The 15886-nt window shown below is 31.1% G+C and overlaps 1 protein-coding gene across 7 annotated transcripts in view; it reads left to right on the top strand.

The window, feature by feature from the left end:
• Positions 1-15886, top strand: part of LOC129959553 (roundabout homolog 1-like) — a 142058-nt gene that overhangs the window by 93032 nt on the left and 33140 nt on the right. For all 7 annotated transcript variants that reach the window (XM_056072480.1, XM_056072478.1, XM_056072477.1 and 4 more), the window contains exon 2: positions 3542-3835. In XM_056072480.1, the coding sequence (XP_055928455.1) occupies positions 3542-3835 (294 nt within the window). The remainder of the gene's footprint in view (positions 1-3541; positions 3836-15886) is intronic.

Here is a 15886-nt window from a genome sequence, read left to right as displayed (position 1 = left end):
ATTAACCTAAAGTATTTTTCTATGGTTAAACAAACCAAACTTGCATTTTTTAGTAAATTAATTATATGCAAAGCATGTTTATTTTTCAAAGCTAACTTCTTCCATTACTCTTTCTGCTCTGAAGTGTAAATTATTAAGGTAAATCTTGTTTCGAGACGGCCTTATTAAAAGTCACCCACGAGATCAGACACACCATAACTTGCAGTTAATCTCCGTGACCCGCAATGCCATTTAAGATGCCCAGCTATCAGCTTGCAGAACAGAGGAATCCATTGAAAAGCCCATCGTAGCGATATCTTCCTGAAGCACTAAATTGTCCCCGATAAAGGCCACTTCATCTACAGCATCCGAGAGGTGTAAACTAGGCAATGACCATCAGATTTTTTTACACCTCTCCCTTTACCGTCAAGCACCTGATACGAAAAGTCTGATTAATGGTGCGAGGGCAACGCTCGTAAATTCGTGGACGCCGAGGGCTTCGAGGAGATAAATTTGTCCCGTAACTCTTTATGGAACTCAATATCTTGCCTTAACCAAGTTTATGAGAATTGACGAAGAGTGTTAAACGCTTGTCATGATCCCGTGAATGGTGCTTTTGTGCTGGCTTGTCTAGAGATTACTGTTTCCAACAATAAACGCTTCTTTGCTGAACGCTTGGTGTCTACAGTTTAGTTTTCAATATATATATTTTTTTATTAGATGTTTATAATAAAAATCGGGATTTAACTGAGAACTCTTTAGAACTGAATTAAGAGAGTGTTGTAAAGGAATTTATTAGATATTGTAATTGTAACAGATATTATCAAAAATCACAGTGCATCATTTAAGTTCTGGTCCTTTAATTACTATTTATATTTAAAGTACAATAAAGAAATTGAGATTTACTTTAATTTCCTTTTAATCTTGATAGTCAAGCAAAGCTTTAACGAGTAAATAATATGATTTAAAAAACAAGTAATATATAAAAAAATTTGTCACTTCCTACTTAGATCAACAAAAATTTTTTGTTTTAGTTACTTTTTATAAAAACTGTTTTTCTATTATTTTGTGTATCTACTCTTAGAGTATTGTTTCTAAAACAGTTATGATTGTCCCAATGAAAGAAATGGTGGGTCTTGGGAAATTATAGTTGGAAATCATTGTCTTGGGAATAGAAGTTGTCATATTATTCTTCCAAATTTGTAAAAAGTGATTGAAGCTCTGATATCTTTTTTGTTGTTGTTATTTTTTTATGCATTCAAATTGTTTATTTGTGTAATTCCAAAGTATTATCTTTTTCTTTCTGATTAGTATATTTTTTCCATTTTATTTATCGTTGTTACTAGAATTAGCTAAATGTGCCGATATGATTATGTGTATCAGACTATAAGTCTTCAATAATGAAATAACTTTTCATTTATGTCAACCTCTTCACCTGCAAAATAAATATATATTTTTGCATTTTTCATATCATATTGTTTTCTCTTTCACATGTAATTTCATAATCTACGGCAAAAAAAAAAAAAAAAAAAAAAAATGTCTGAATGAAATAGTAAAATTAAATTTACTACAAGTGGGGTTCTCACTTGTATTGGGATAATATTTCTCTGATTTCGAATTGAATTGAAATTGAATTCGAATATTCTAGGCTGATAAAGAGATACACATAATATTGACTCAAAATGCTCACGATGAATATTAAGTCAGGAAAAATTAATTAAATAGGCTTTATTTATTATTATTATTATTAGTTTTTTTTTTTTTTTTTTTTTGAGGAATCGGTGTGTTCGCTGTTTGCCAAATTAACTTACATTTTTTTTTTCCAATTAATTCATAAAAACATATTTCGTTTTAACTTCAGAATATACAAAATTTCTTTCCCATCAATTTCTATTCTAAGAATTCAACTAATCCTTTTCGGAACTTGTCAGAACGCAACTGTCACCCATTTCCTTTACAGTTCCGTTGAATTGCCTGTATAAACAGAAAACTTTTTTTTCTACCTTTCTCTCGATGCACGCCCCTAATTTTAATCGCGCATGGCATTCTGCCAGGTGAATCGTCTCCGATTCGCGCCCCCCCCCTCCCCAGTCTGCTTTGTCATGGGGAAAAAAAAGGGCACATTCGGTTTTTCTAAGTATTCCTGCGGCCTATTTATAAATTCACATAATAAGTTCCATTCATGAGTTTACTGAGTGGATGAGGGGGGAGGGCAGCCAGAGAGCTGGGGAGGGTAAAAAAATATGTTCGTGTTTGGCATCTGTGACGTATCGCACGGCACGCGAAATGTAATTATGTTATCCGCGGCTGTGTACACTCGGCTTAAGATGCCAAAAGGAGGTTCTTAAACTTCGGGGATTTCTATATATCGACGATATTAGAGTCACCAAATCAATGTGCTTGATTCGTCCTTTGGTGGTATTGGGATAGCGGTGGATTGTTCTCCAACACCAACACTGTAGCTGTCCTTTTTATTATGATCGATGATTTTACAGTTAACTGTTGCATCCAGCATTTTCGTTTTCAGTGTTATAATCAATGTACTTCTAGAATTTTAATCACTTTTATTTTCTTTGTGTTTCACCTTTGGTATTTATTTAGACTTGCAGCTTGAGTTTCCTTGATTCTTATAAATTATGTTAACTAATTAAGTGCATTCGACGTCTATGCACGTTAATCCAAATCTACATTTTGCGCTGCTGATATGCAATTTTTATAAAATAAAAATAAAATATAATTCGCTTTTATTATGATTTTTAGCAACATTTACTATGTAACCATTTGTATTGCATTCAACTTATTGTCATTGCTTGACTTTAAAAGGGGGAATTCGAGGAAACATTAAGCAAAAGAAACAGAATTGGGGGAATTTAAAAAAATAAATTGCGCAGTTAACTGGTTGAATCATTCAAATACCGCATTCAGTGATATATTAAATAAGGAATTATAAAAACCGTAATCTGTAGACTTATACAAAATTCTCTCGATTTCTGCAATCTCTAAATTTAGTGAAAGAAAGCATCCAAATATTTTATCAAAGTATGTCTATAACTTACTGAAGATGTAATTTGCAGTCAACTTTAACTTTTTCCTGCAATGTTTCGCTTAAATTATATTATCTATTTTTTTTTTTTTTTGAAAATCTATCACAAATGTGACAGAGGATGATATATTTATTTCTTCTATTAATGCATTTTATTATAAATTCTTAAAACTTCTGAAAAGCATATCCACGCCAAGAAGTATTCAACTCTCTGCTTGGAATTTTTGAACCTACTTTTTTTGTTATACATTTTTTTACATCCTAATAACCACATCGCATGTAAACATGAGTTGAATATGAATACATCTATTTTTATTAGAATTCGAAATATTTTTATTTTAAATAATCCACATGAAAAACATTTAAATATTATTGAAGCGGATATTCTGCCTGATTAAAAAGCGCCCTGAGTTACTTAAGTGGCGTGTCAAAAAAAATATAATATTTTCGTCATCTAAATTTAATGTATAATTCTTTTGTGATTAATATTAAATAAGTTACTTATCTTTCCCATTTCAGGTCAGTCGCGTCCACCTAGAATTACAGAACATCCCTCAGATGTCCTGGTCCGGAAGCATGAACCTGCTACTCTCAATTGCAAAGCCGAAGGACGACCAGAACCCACCATAGAATGGTATCACGATGGCAATCGCGTAATGGATAATGCCAACAGGATGGTGCTTCCAAGCGGATCTCTTTTCTTCTTACATGTCCTCCATACCAAGAGAGAGCAAGATACCGGAACTTATTGGTGTCTGGCTACAAATGAGTTAGGTAAAGCCAGAAGTCGAAATGCTTCACTGGAGGTGGCTGGTGAGTACTTAACTATAACTTTAACTTTTATGTATGTTATTATTTCCGTATGTGTTTGCTGATTCTTTCTGTAATGCGATTGAGGAGATTAGCAGATATGACATATTTCCGCAGATAACACAGGTTTCAGCGTGTTTGGGATAGAATTTATCATTCTTGAGATCGATTCATTTTCTTTTATGTAATAATTCTATAATATTCTCAGTATTTTAATCATTTTTAGTTAAATTAATTCATTTTATTGCTCAGTTCATCGTACTTATTTGACTTAACGGTGTTTATGTTTCGTACAATTTATTATTTTATGAAGCTCGACGGTTTTTGTTCCAAGCCTGCTCCTGTCTGAATTAAGAATCACAGCTTTTGGAAGTACATTATGTACAAATGGTCAACTGCAAATATTACGTCATTCGAAGAGATTTATATGAAATGAATTTTTACAAGTTAAAGCTGTATTTTAAAGCGATGTCTCATAATGTGTTATTAACATTGTTGTGTGAAATGCTGGTCTACATTTTCATTCCTGAAATGCTTTTTGCTATTATCAGTGCTTTTCCCCAAAAAAACTAGAGTGTTTTCTTTGATAACTTCAAAGATTAATGATTAAACCCAACGGCTCCTTGCTTATCAATCTGTTTGTTGTGGTATTTGTGAATGGGATAGCTCAGTACCACACTGTATGCTAAGTAAATGAAACCACAACTGTAGTTTTGCATAAAAGTTTGAACTTAACCGATTGACGGAAAAGTTTCATGAATGAATAATCTATTCGCTTTATTATACGATGAGGCGATATTTGTTGCAATATACGAGAAAGTCTTTGGTTGAATTCTCTATATCCATTCTCTCTATCTCTGAATTAAAAATCACAGCTCTTGGAAGTACATTATTTACAAATGATTATCTGTAAATACTGTGTAATTCAAAGAGTTTAATATGAATTTTTCTTTCTTTTACACATTAAAGCTGTGTTTTAAAGCAATGTCTCTTAATTTAACATTGTTGTATGAACTGTTAGTCTACATTCTCATTCCTGAAATGCTTTGTTATTATCAGTGCTTTTTTTTTTTTTATCCCCCAAACACAGAAAGTTTTCTTTGACAACTTCAAAGATTAACGATTGTTGTTCAAACTTTTTATTATCAGTATTTCTCCTCCAAGTTGCGAAATTGGATGACCAATGAGGCTCGGCTTGCATTTCTACTCCACCGAATGTTAAAAATCGTGCTATCCAATAATCTTCGCTCTTTTGATTCCTGGGAACTCCCTCGCTTTTGTCATTTATCTTCCTCTTTATAATCCTCATTCAGCAAAAGTCACGTGCTCAGAAACATCTCTATTACTCTGTCGTAAATCTTTATTTTTTTTTGTCTTTTTTTTTATTTTTTTTTATCTCCCTCTTTCCATCCTCCTCCTCTTTCTCACATGAAAAGTTGCTGTTTCATCGAAAACTCTGCAATTGATGCCTGCGGTCGGATTGTTGTTTTTCCTCCCCTAGAGATCTGTACTTTGATAGAAACTGAGTCGTGCTTTAAGTCTTCGAGCTTCCATTGTGCGGCGAAGGATGATCTATTGGCTGTATTGAGTTTTCTAGTGCAAGAAACAGATATATCAGGGGAATTTCTGTTTTTAACTTATTTTCATGAAGTACTCTTAACTTGCTTAAGTATGATTTAAAGTTTTTTTTCTTTTTATATCTGTATTCATTTATTCCTAATTGAAAAGAAATATTGAAATTACTGATTAATATACTTTATTGAACTTCAGATGGAATATCGGAAGGAATTTGTATTTTTATCTGAGGAAATACTGTTTTATGGGGGGGGGGAATTGCATTTTATCCATTTAGGAATTCTGTTGTTTTCTGTTTCATTTCATTGTCCTGCATAAGAAGATAAAGCATGTAATAATCAAAAAATTCGACCTCGATATTTTGAATAATCTTCATGTATTATATTTCTACAAACAACAACAAACATGTTTTTCTAAAAATAAATAAATAATTTTAACTTCTTTTTCAGTGTTTATATGAACAGTCGATAAATTAATTGAACAGTCGATAATTTAATATGGCTTAATCAGTAAAATTGTAGACACTTTCCAAATTGTGAACTAAATAACTCGAGAGCTTCTTGTTTATAGATCTATTTGTTGTAATATTTCTGATTGCGATAGCTCAATAACACTAGACTAAATAAACGAAACCACCGCTGTAGTTTTTCATAAAATTTTGAACTTAATCGCTTAACGGAAAAATTACCAGAATAAATAGTCTATTCCTTTTACTATATGACGTTGTAATATATGAAAAAGTCGACGGTAGAATTCTCTACATTTGCAGAATTACTGAGTTAATTTCCAAAATATATTTTTTAACGCGCGTTTTTTTTTTTTTTTTTTTTTCTCTACTTAAGTCATAAAAAGGAGCCTTTTTATTTAGAAAAAAAAAAATCATTCTGTTTGCGCAATGAAATCAAACTAAAATTTAAAATGATTTCGGGTGCGACTTGAAAACAAAACATTAGGGTTTTACATGGTCCCTTAAAAATCTGATATGACAGGAGGTACTGGAGTAAAAAAATTATACCTAGTACCAGACGCCATTTACCTTTGGTTGTTAATAACGTCTAGGGGCCTAAAAATCGCATAAAATGATTGCTACTTATTCTCAATACATCGCCTATCGCTAAATCTGTATATGTCTGATCTTGAAATTTTAGAGGAAAAGTTTTTCGTTGAAAAATTTTATATATATTAAGAGTATTAATAAATTATGATTGATCGATTATTATGAGAAAAAAATGTAAACTTTTTTTTTTATTTTAAACTCTATTGGATATTGCTATAAATTGAAGTTTGGGAAATACTGATGTATAAGTTAGCTATTATAAAAATCTGGGCACGTCTAAATTATTATAAAATACAACATATTATTTTTTTTTGAAATTTCGTTTATTTAAATTCGTATTTAAAAATAAGATCTAATTTTATCATAAATCAAGTTTAAATTTATCCTTTTTACTAAATTTCTATGAAAATAAATTTTCTGGCATAATTGGCGTTTATATCGAAACATGTTGAAAAGCTTTCCTTTTTGGTGTGTCCTGTTAAACTGATCATACTTTAAGAGCTATTAGGGCCGTTACCCGCTCTCAAGAGAGAATTGCGCGCACTTGATATTAATAATATTCCACTCACGTGGCTGCTGATACCCTGTCACCTCTTTGGTGAGGTCCAGTGACTGACTCCCTCCCACGCACGCTCGACCCCAAAGACCTCCCCGGTTAGTTTGTCTCCGTTAATGATACCAAAATACGGAATTCATTCTTGCCTAATTCTTATTAGGAATGCGGATGACTGGCAAAAATATACCGAGGGCGGCATCTCATTCGTGTTCCTCGGCCTTCCTACACGCACTGAACCTCTAAATCGGATGGGTCGGTTTCTTACCGTAAGGCCAGTAGTCTGAAAGAAAGGGAAATAAGTATGGGTCTCTGTTATTGCAGAACGTTCAGTGGTCCTCCTATCGTATTTCGAAACATGGCTTAAAAAACGTATTTTATCAAAAAAGATTACATCATCTGATTCGTTTTAGACTGCTATGTTCGATTATGCTCAAGAAAAGATGATGTGTCTATTCTCAGTGATGTGTTAGTTTTCTGGTACGTACGCATAATGCATAGCAAACAGCACTGATGTAAAATATAATTCCTTACTTGATTACAGATGATAATATCATGCACCCTTCAATATTATGCTATTAAATGTTTCTGTCCTTTTCACCTATACATTTCTGGGATGATTTAGTTGTTTGAATTAAAAATTAAATGAATTTGCTTCATGAGCTCCGAGATTGATTGTGAACTGGTAATATAATATGAATTACATATTCATTCGCATTATGTGAATTACTTTGATTATGTGAATAACAAATTGCAATGAAACGCATGAACTTTAAAGTCACCAGAGATTAAAAGAAATTATTCTTAAGTACATGAAATAACTGTAAGTGAATGAATGGTTTGTGTTTTGTTATGGATGCTTAGAAATCTTAAGCGGCACAAAATTAATTATTAATTCATTTGAAAACAGGTTTTTTTTAAAAATAAAATAAAAGTTAGGACTATTTTTTTTACATTCTCCTTTCAATATTACCTGTTTTTTAAAGGTGTTTAGACATATTTTTATTATGTGAATAATTGAAGTGGCTTTCTTACTCACGAGGATTAAAACAGTTCAAAATGCACGTTACCTATCAATGTACTGTTTCTGGAATTACAAAATTCTTTTGTTAACACCATTCCCAAAATTAAATGGTAAATTTTTTTCCCTTCTAAAAGGAATAATCCTCCCCTCCCCCTCACATAATTTGCTGTTTCCAGGATAGGAAAATCATCTGTTTGTCTACCCCAGTCTTCTCTTTATATTAGATAAATAATCTCATCGCCTATTTAAATGTCAACAAATATAGTGAATTTTTGAGGATTGATTTTATTTGGGCTAATCTACTTACTTCATGGTTATTCAAAAATTTCTAACATTCAATTCATGATCGAAACTTTAACTATAAATGCTGTAAATTGTGGCAAATACTGATGAAACATAATCTCATGGTGTATTTATTTGCAAGTTTTGATCAAAGAAAAATACTTATTAAAATAAGTTCTGGAATTGATTTATTTAATATAAATTATATTAAGTCAGTGGAATAGATTTTTGGTTTTTGCAAAGAATGCATTTAATTGTCTAGATACAGTCTAGAAAACAAATAAATCAAAATAATACTCTACCAAAATAAAAAAGACAGAGAATTTGAAACTAATAATTTAATTAATTCGAACTTTAATAAATTATTTTTGCATGCAAAACAACAATTGCATAAACCTCAAATTCTGGTTGAAAATAATCATTTGCCATTGTCTTTCAAGATCGTTCTTCTATTTTCAACCAATTCCAATTTAAATGTCATATGTTAACTATCTGCAAAAAAAATATAATTTATTTCTAATACTTATAAACATTTGTTAATGTCTGTTTGTGAATTTCACCCTGTCTAAATCTTCTATTAAAATACATTTTTTTTAAATCTAAACACTTTAAATCAGTTAAGCTGTGGTACCTTAAATAATGGCAGTAGCAAAAATATTATTCATATATTCTCTCTGACTTTTTTTTTTTAGAATTTTTTTGAAAGGAACTTTGTTATCAATTTTAGATTCTACTTTGAAAGTATGCATTTGAACCCCGCTCATCTCTATCGCCCTATTTCTAGCTCTTTATCTGTGATTTCTACTTACATTTTAGCATCGCATTTTGTAGGGCGTGATAGTATGAGGAAACAATTCACCCCTCTCCCTCCCTTGACACAAACAAACGATTCCCCCCCCCCCTTCTTTTTGCACACTAGTAATCTAAACCACCACACAGCTAGTAATCTAAATGATTTTTAAACACCTGTTATTACCTTGTACCTTTTATTATTAAGGCTGAACTTTCTCCCCTTCCCTTCGTACCGGTTTCTTTATGTGGTTAAGTCACTCCTTCTTCAGTTTTTATTTTTTTTTATTTTCTCTCGTGATTCCAATGAATTTGATTTTTACCATTTCCTGTAATATCACACGAAGATTAGTGATGATTCGGTTCTGAAAATCCATCAGTTTCTGCGTGATGTGGACAACGCTGAAGGTGGCATATCTTTTTAATATAATCGACCTTTCCCAGTCAAGGTTACCGCAAAGCATTTTTCAAGTAAATGCAGGAAAAAAATATCCTTTTCTCACCCTGATTTTAAATTTTCTTATATGGACACAAATTCATTCTATATATGTATTATATATTTTATTTTCATCTATAATTTTTTCCCCTCTTTTTTTTTTTTTTTTTTTTTTTTTTTTTAATTTTAACCTCCCCGTTTCTCCCAACTTGCGTTATCTGTGAAAAATGAACATCAAAAGTTTCTGTCTGAAATTCGCTGCACCAGTTTTGTAACTTTAGTGAACGTAATTATTGAATTCAATTTTTTTTTTTTTTTCACATTCTTGCTGATACTAGAGCAGAGTTTTTAAATTTTTTTCACTAGCTATTTTGTTTTAATCATAAAAAAAAAATTAATTGCTGCCCTCATTAAAAATTAGTTGCTGCCCTCATTTTGAATGGTATTCAAACATTTTGAGTAAATTCATTCACAAAGTCATATTAACCCTATCGCCTCTAAGAACATTCGATTCTAGGTATTTCAGAATGCTGGGAGTCCGAGTTCCTCTTTAAGAAAAATTTCTTACCACACTCTAGAATTGTAATGACAGTCCGTATTTTTAAGGACCTGATACACAATAGCTGACGCCTATTTAGCAAATGTATGTTCGAACATTCGGACATCCTTTGAGAATTCTCAGAAAAACTTCCTGCCTTCAAACCCATCTGGGTGAACATATCCAAGTAACAAAGCATGCGCTTCAGGTGTTTAATCAATCATAGTTAACAAAAAAGTAAAGTATTTCTCTGTGATATCCAAGCTTCTCGTTCGTCGAATGAGCATTTAGGGCCCTTCAGTATTGATAGAGTTCAATATTATTTTGTATCCCTTATTTATTATTTTTTTCATTCTGCCCAAGCTATATTATTGAGATCTGTTTTATTAGTACATTCCCATTTAATTCATCGAATGTTCAGTGTTTCCTTCAAGGCAGTGGCGTTACGACAATAGAATAAATTTGTATGAATAATTTAGAAGGGAATATGAATAATCTTGAATATTCTGAAACTAAATGCAATGTAAAAAGCAAAAAATAATACTTCGCCTCTGGTGGCATTTAGTAATGCATGTTTTTATTCAAGCAGTCAATGTTTTGTTTTAGATGCTTTCATTATTAAAATTATGCAGGCATTATTCTGCCATTATGATCTTCCACTCGCACATGAGAATCTCTGATGTGTCTGGTCCTTTTCAGTATAACGTACGCTTTCCAAGTGCTCTTCAAACGCGTCGACGTTAGTGGATTCACTCCTACCTTATTCATATTGGAGTGTCTCTCCTCATGTCCTTTTTTTCTTCTCATGCGAGTCACATTAATGCTTTTTTGGAAATGCTTTCGATTTCATTTTCAAGTGCTTCCGCAAACACTTCATGATGTGCTGGATGATGCACTACGTGGGTGGTTCCTAACTATTTGCTTCGAGCAAAGATTGATTCAGGCAGTGTAGTAACAATTCAGTGCTTATATTAAAAGTACAGGATGAAGTATGTGTTGAGTTATCTGTCAAACTCAAAAATGTGTTTAATCTTAAAAAATTTCTCAATAAAAAAAATCGGTTCAAGGGGAAAAAAAAAATAAAAAAATGGTAGAATTTTGAAGTTATTTTGTGTTGATAATTTTTCTCTATACCAAGTTTGGGTTTGAACGCAGTAAACCTTAAATGATTGGCTTTGTCTTAGGACTGGATAGGATTTTCAGCAATAGCGATGACTCGTTTATGTACTTAGCTTGTCCTTGTTTGCTGAGATTTCATTGTAGGTCAATTATTTTATTTGAATGAGTACTGAAAATGTGATTGTTTTGAAAAAAAAAAATAAAAAAAGAAAGAAAGAAAGTGGAATGGTTTTTTACTTCACTTGCGTACAAAATCAGAGATTCTTGAATTTTGATGTGAAATAGGATTTTGGTATTTCTAACGCGAGAAATTAATAAGTAAGTGAAGCGTAAAATTTGCAGAATTGTGTGATGAGTAATTTGCAGTTCTTTTGTTGTAGACAAATCGTCATTAATTCTTGAATAATTGGATATGTATTTCCACGTGCAGAGAAAGATACCGTAATTCCAAAAAGTGAGGTCAAAGATCTAAAGATTTTCTTCAGTGGATGCCTTTATTTAATCTTTATTGCATAAATATTGTATTTTAATTATAAATTATCTGCTACTTCGTTTTAGTGAAACTCTTTTTCTTTTTACGTAATCAATAATAATAATTTTTTTAAAAAGAAAAGAAATCCATAGTTGAGCCATACATTATACTAGATCATATTCTAATAATAGACTGATGCATTTACATATCTGTGTTACTGTTCAAAAATGATCATCAGCCCATCAGAACTAAAAATAATTTAGCACCATATAAATTAAATTTAATATATAAGTTTATTATATTTATAATTATTGTTGTTCACTGTTTCTCATAAATAAATCAACATCTTTGCAATGCATTATAATTTGTGATAAAATCGGAATGCGTGAAAAATGTTATTCGTCGTACTTAACTTCTACTTTTAGCTTTTTATCAAATTTGTATTCACTTGATCTCCGCTATATTTTGCATCGTTCAAATTTGTACGAAAATTTCCTGGTGAATCTAGCGTCACTTCCACTAACAGGAAAATGGAATCCCTAAGAAGTGTTCTGGCTTTACACAGCAGGCAAGAGGGGCGTCGTCGTCTTGGTAACCCCCACCTTCCTTGCTTTATATTTCTCTCGCCCATCTGCTACTTTTGGGCGTCATCAGCTATTAAAAACGAAGACCGCCTTGGCGTTGTTTGTGTCCCCAACTTTCTTCCTTGCTCATGTAGGGTGTGGGGGCAACGGCATCGCTGTCGACTTGCTCCCCCCTTTTTCGACTTATGGTCACGTGACACACAAACTGAACACAACAAAAACAACTCAACAACTGCCATACTAGGAAGGAAAATTCCAGAGTTCCCATGTATAATGCAGGGCCACCATCTATGGCATTTTATCGCCAGATATTACTATTGTTAAACCTTGTGTAATGAAAGAATGACTTATACTACTTTTTGTAATACTTAAAGTTATTTGATTTAAAAAATAGAAGGACAATGACATAAACTCGCCGCCTTAGACACATTAAAAATTCGATATTAAACATTCGCCCGTATTATTGATTTCTTTGGGCTGTTAAATTATTAATATGAAATGTATTATTTATTTGGCAAGACTGAAAAACATGAATTTAATTGATTGGGAATTAAAAAGCTTAAATATTATAAAATAAAGGCGGAAATGAAAATCCTACTTCGGAGTAAATATTCATTTTAATCCTAATTTTAACATTTGCAGAAACTCGCGATTGGATGTTTTGGATTTCACATGGATGAATTTGAATTTCATCATAACAATAAAAACCTTTTTGTAGATTATATATTAAATTAAAAAATTAATGAAAAAGATGATAGAAAACCCATTTTTTGTGATGTAATAAGTATTTTGCAGCTTCATTAATTGAATGAGCTTTGAATTAAATGCATTTGTAAAAATGTTCAGTGAAGCCAATCTGAAACGTTTCTGTTGAGATTTGTTTACATTAAACCTTTGCCATTCAGCAATTAATAACAGCGATATGTGTTCCACTAACGTTAGCATTATATATATATATATATATATATATATATATATATATATATATATATATATATATATATATATATATATATATATATAGAGAGAGAGAGAGAGAGAGAGAGATGTAAAGAATCCCATTAAAATTTGAATATAAGAATCTTACATTTTTATGAATCTCATTTAGATAGTTTTTATTATCGGCATCTCATTGCTTTATATGATTCTAATATGACAGACACTGTAAGAATAAAAATATGCACTGAAAGTTTGTTAATAAATAAACAGAAATCATTATGTTTTATAAAATAAATGTGTTTTTTTTTTATGTTTTGAAATATCAAGTCCGTTTAATTAAAGTATTGAATGCGTTAAATTAAATATATTCGAATATTTTGATTGGTAAATAAAATTAATAATTAAAATAACCCAGTTGTATTTGAGAGCTTTCTAAATGCTTTTAATCATGTTTTTGTTACACAGATTAAAAAAAAAAAAATGCAGAAAAATAGCGTATGTAGGACATTTATATATTAGAAAATTGTATTGAATGTAAAAGAAATAAGTGTAATGTGAAGGAATTTTTTTTTTCATTGATTACATAATCTTCATCAATATGTTTTCATGGATATTTGAATTCTAAAATAAATCTAAAAAAGTATGATTTTTGTCTTATAAAATCGAAATTATGCTTGTAAGTTTTTAAAATTCAAAAAAAAAAAAAGTTCTATGCCTTAAGTAATCGAAATTGTATTTTAAACTTTTTTTTCAAACTTTAAAAAAAAAAAATTATCAAAAGATATAAAAAAAAATATAATTAAAATGTTATGCTAATGCGATTGAAATTGTATATATCAAATGGTCCATTTTTTTAAAAAAAACGTTCATAAATTAATATCTTCATTTTCTTTCACTTTTAATGAAACTCAATGTAATAAGGCGTGAAACACATTACATGGCAATCTGAGATGTAGTCCTTTGGTATGTGAATAGTTCTTTCATATGGAACATAATTTTTATGAAGGAACATAATTTTTATCAACATGAGTAATTCATGAATTTTTCGCCCACAATTAATCTCCAAATATCAGTGCTGCATCCTTTTGTATATACAAATCCTCACTTCTAAGGTATTTACTGCTTCCCCCTCCAGATGATAGGCTCATTTGTATTTACAGCAACCCCATTGCGTCAGCTGGGGTGCGGAGAGAGCACCCCACCTATCTCCACGGAGTAGGGAGGGGATAATGAGCCTGTTTCTGACCCCCACCCTGTCGGTGATTAAACGGAGGGAGGAGGAGAGGGGGCTTTCACACAGGGGCTCCCTGATAACTATCGTGGAAGCTGTTAATTATGGCACGTACTAGTAGTCAATTGCTATGCATTAGCTCTCTCCCTAATTGACTGGAGCAGATGATAAAAATCTAGGGTATTTTGGAGAGCAATTAGAAATATACGAGTTTTCAATCCATTGGATTTGTTTGCGACGGAAATGAAATTGTAAATTGTTAAAAACCTCGCGTTTCTTATCTGTACACGATCAGGTGTCAGAGGATTTGGTGATGTTTTGGTTGATAAGAGGATGGGTGTTACACTTTCCACTCCTAATTCGTTTGGATGGATTTTTAAAAATTTATCTGCATGTAAGATCGTTGAGCTCTTGTTGGAAACTCATCGTTATGCTCCTGAGAAGTGTACTAATTAGAATGGAGAAACTTTACTGGAAATAAGCTCTTCAGCGATAACACCGTGATGAGTTAAAGTGATTTTAGCCATTGTTGAGAATACTTTTATCTTGCGTATGTAGTATTGAAAGAACATCTAACATAAATTTAAACTTAAAACAATATTTTAAAATTTATTTAGACTTAGAAATTAAAAAATTGTAATACTTTTTTTTCTTCTGGAATGTTATAATTAAACTCTATTTCGTTGCAATTACGCATTTTTAATGTTACTTCTCTGAATTATCAAAGGAATTATGATTCAAATACTTCATTTTTATTTGTATATGAAACTGTATACTTTTTGTATATAAGGTAAACATGTTGTTAACATCCTGTTTGAATAATGGAAACCTCGAAATCTTAACTTATGACTCTTTCTCCAGATAAACTAATACTATTGCTTCCAGATAAACTATTACTATTGTAATTAGTAATAGTATTAGCAATAGTAATACTATTTATAAACGCTAATTTTTTTTTAAAAAAAAATTCTGAATATATTAGAAAGCGAAATGCTATGAAAAGATGCAGTTTTAACTCTGGAATGTTAATTTTATCCTTCTTACATATAGTATTTTTATCCTTCTTACAATAGTATTAGTAATAGTATTACTATTACTAATACTATTACTATTGCTTCATGCTATATCTATTGATCTTCTGGCAGATAAGGACAAGTTCTGTCCATGTATTATTTGCTATCTCTAGTCCAGATGGTAATTTTAAAAGTGCTGTGGATGAAATTGGACGTTCGTGAGAGATTCACATTCTAACTCCTTGTTTCCATCCAGTCTTTTGTATAAGGAATCAGTTTGATTTTGTTTCTTCATTCTGTACTCCCTATATCCTTTTGCTCTGATTTTTTTTTATTTTTTTTTTATTTTAGCGAAATGTTGTAATATGCCTTATTAAACATCTTAATTTTGTCTTGGGGAAAAAAATACTCAAAAGAATACAACTCTTCTAATTGAGGCCTT

This window comes from Argiope bruennichi, chromosome 2 (assembly GCF_947563725.1).
Source record: "Argiope bruennichi chromosome 2, qqArgBrue1.1, whole genome shotgun sequence".
NCBI classification, from domain to species: Eukaryota; Metazoa; Arthropoda; class Arachnida; order Araneae; family Araneidae; genus Argiope; species Argiope bruennichi.
The sequence above is the reverse complement of the archived record's forward strand: the minus strand, read 5'-3'. Positions and strand labels throughout refer to the sequence as shown.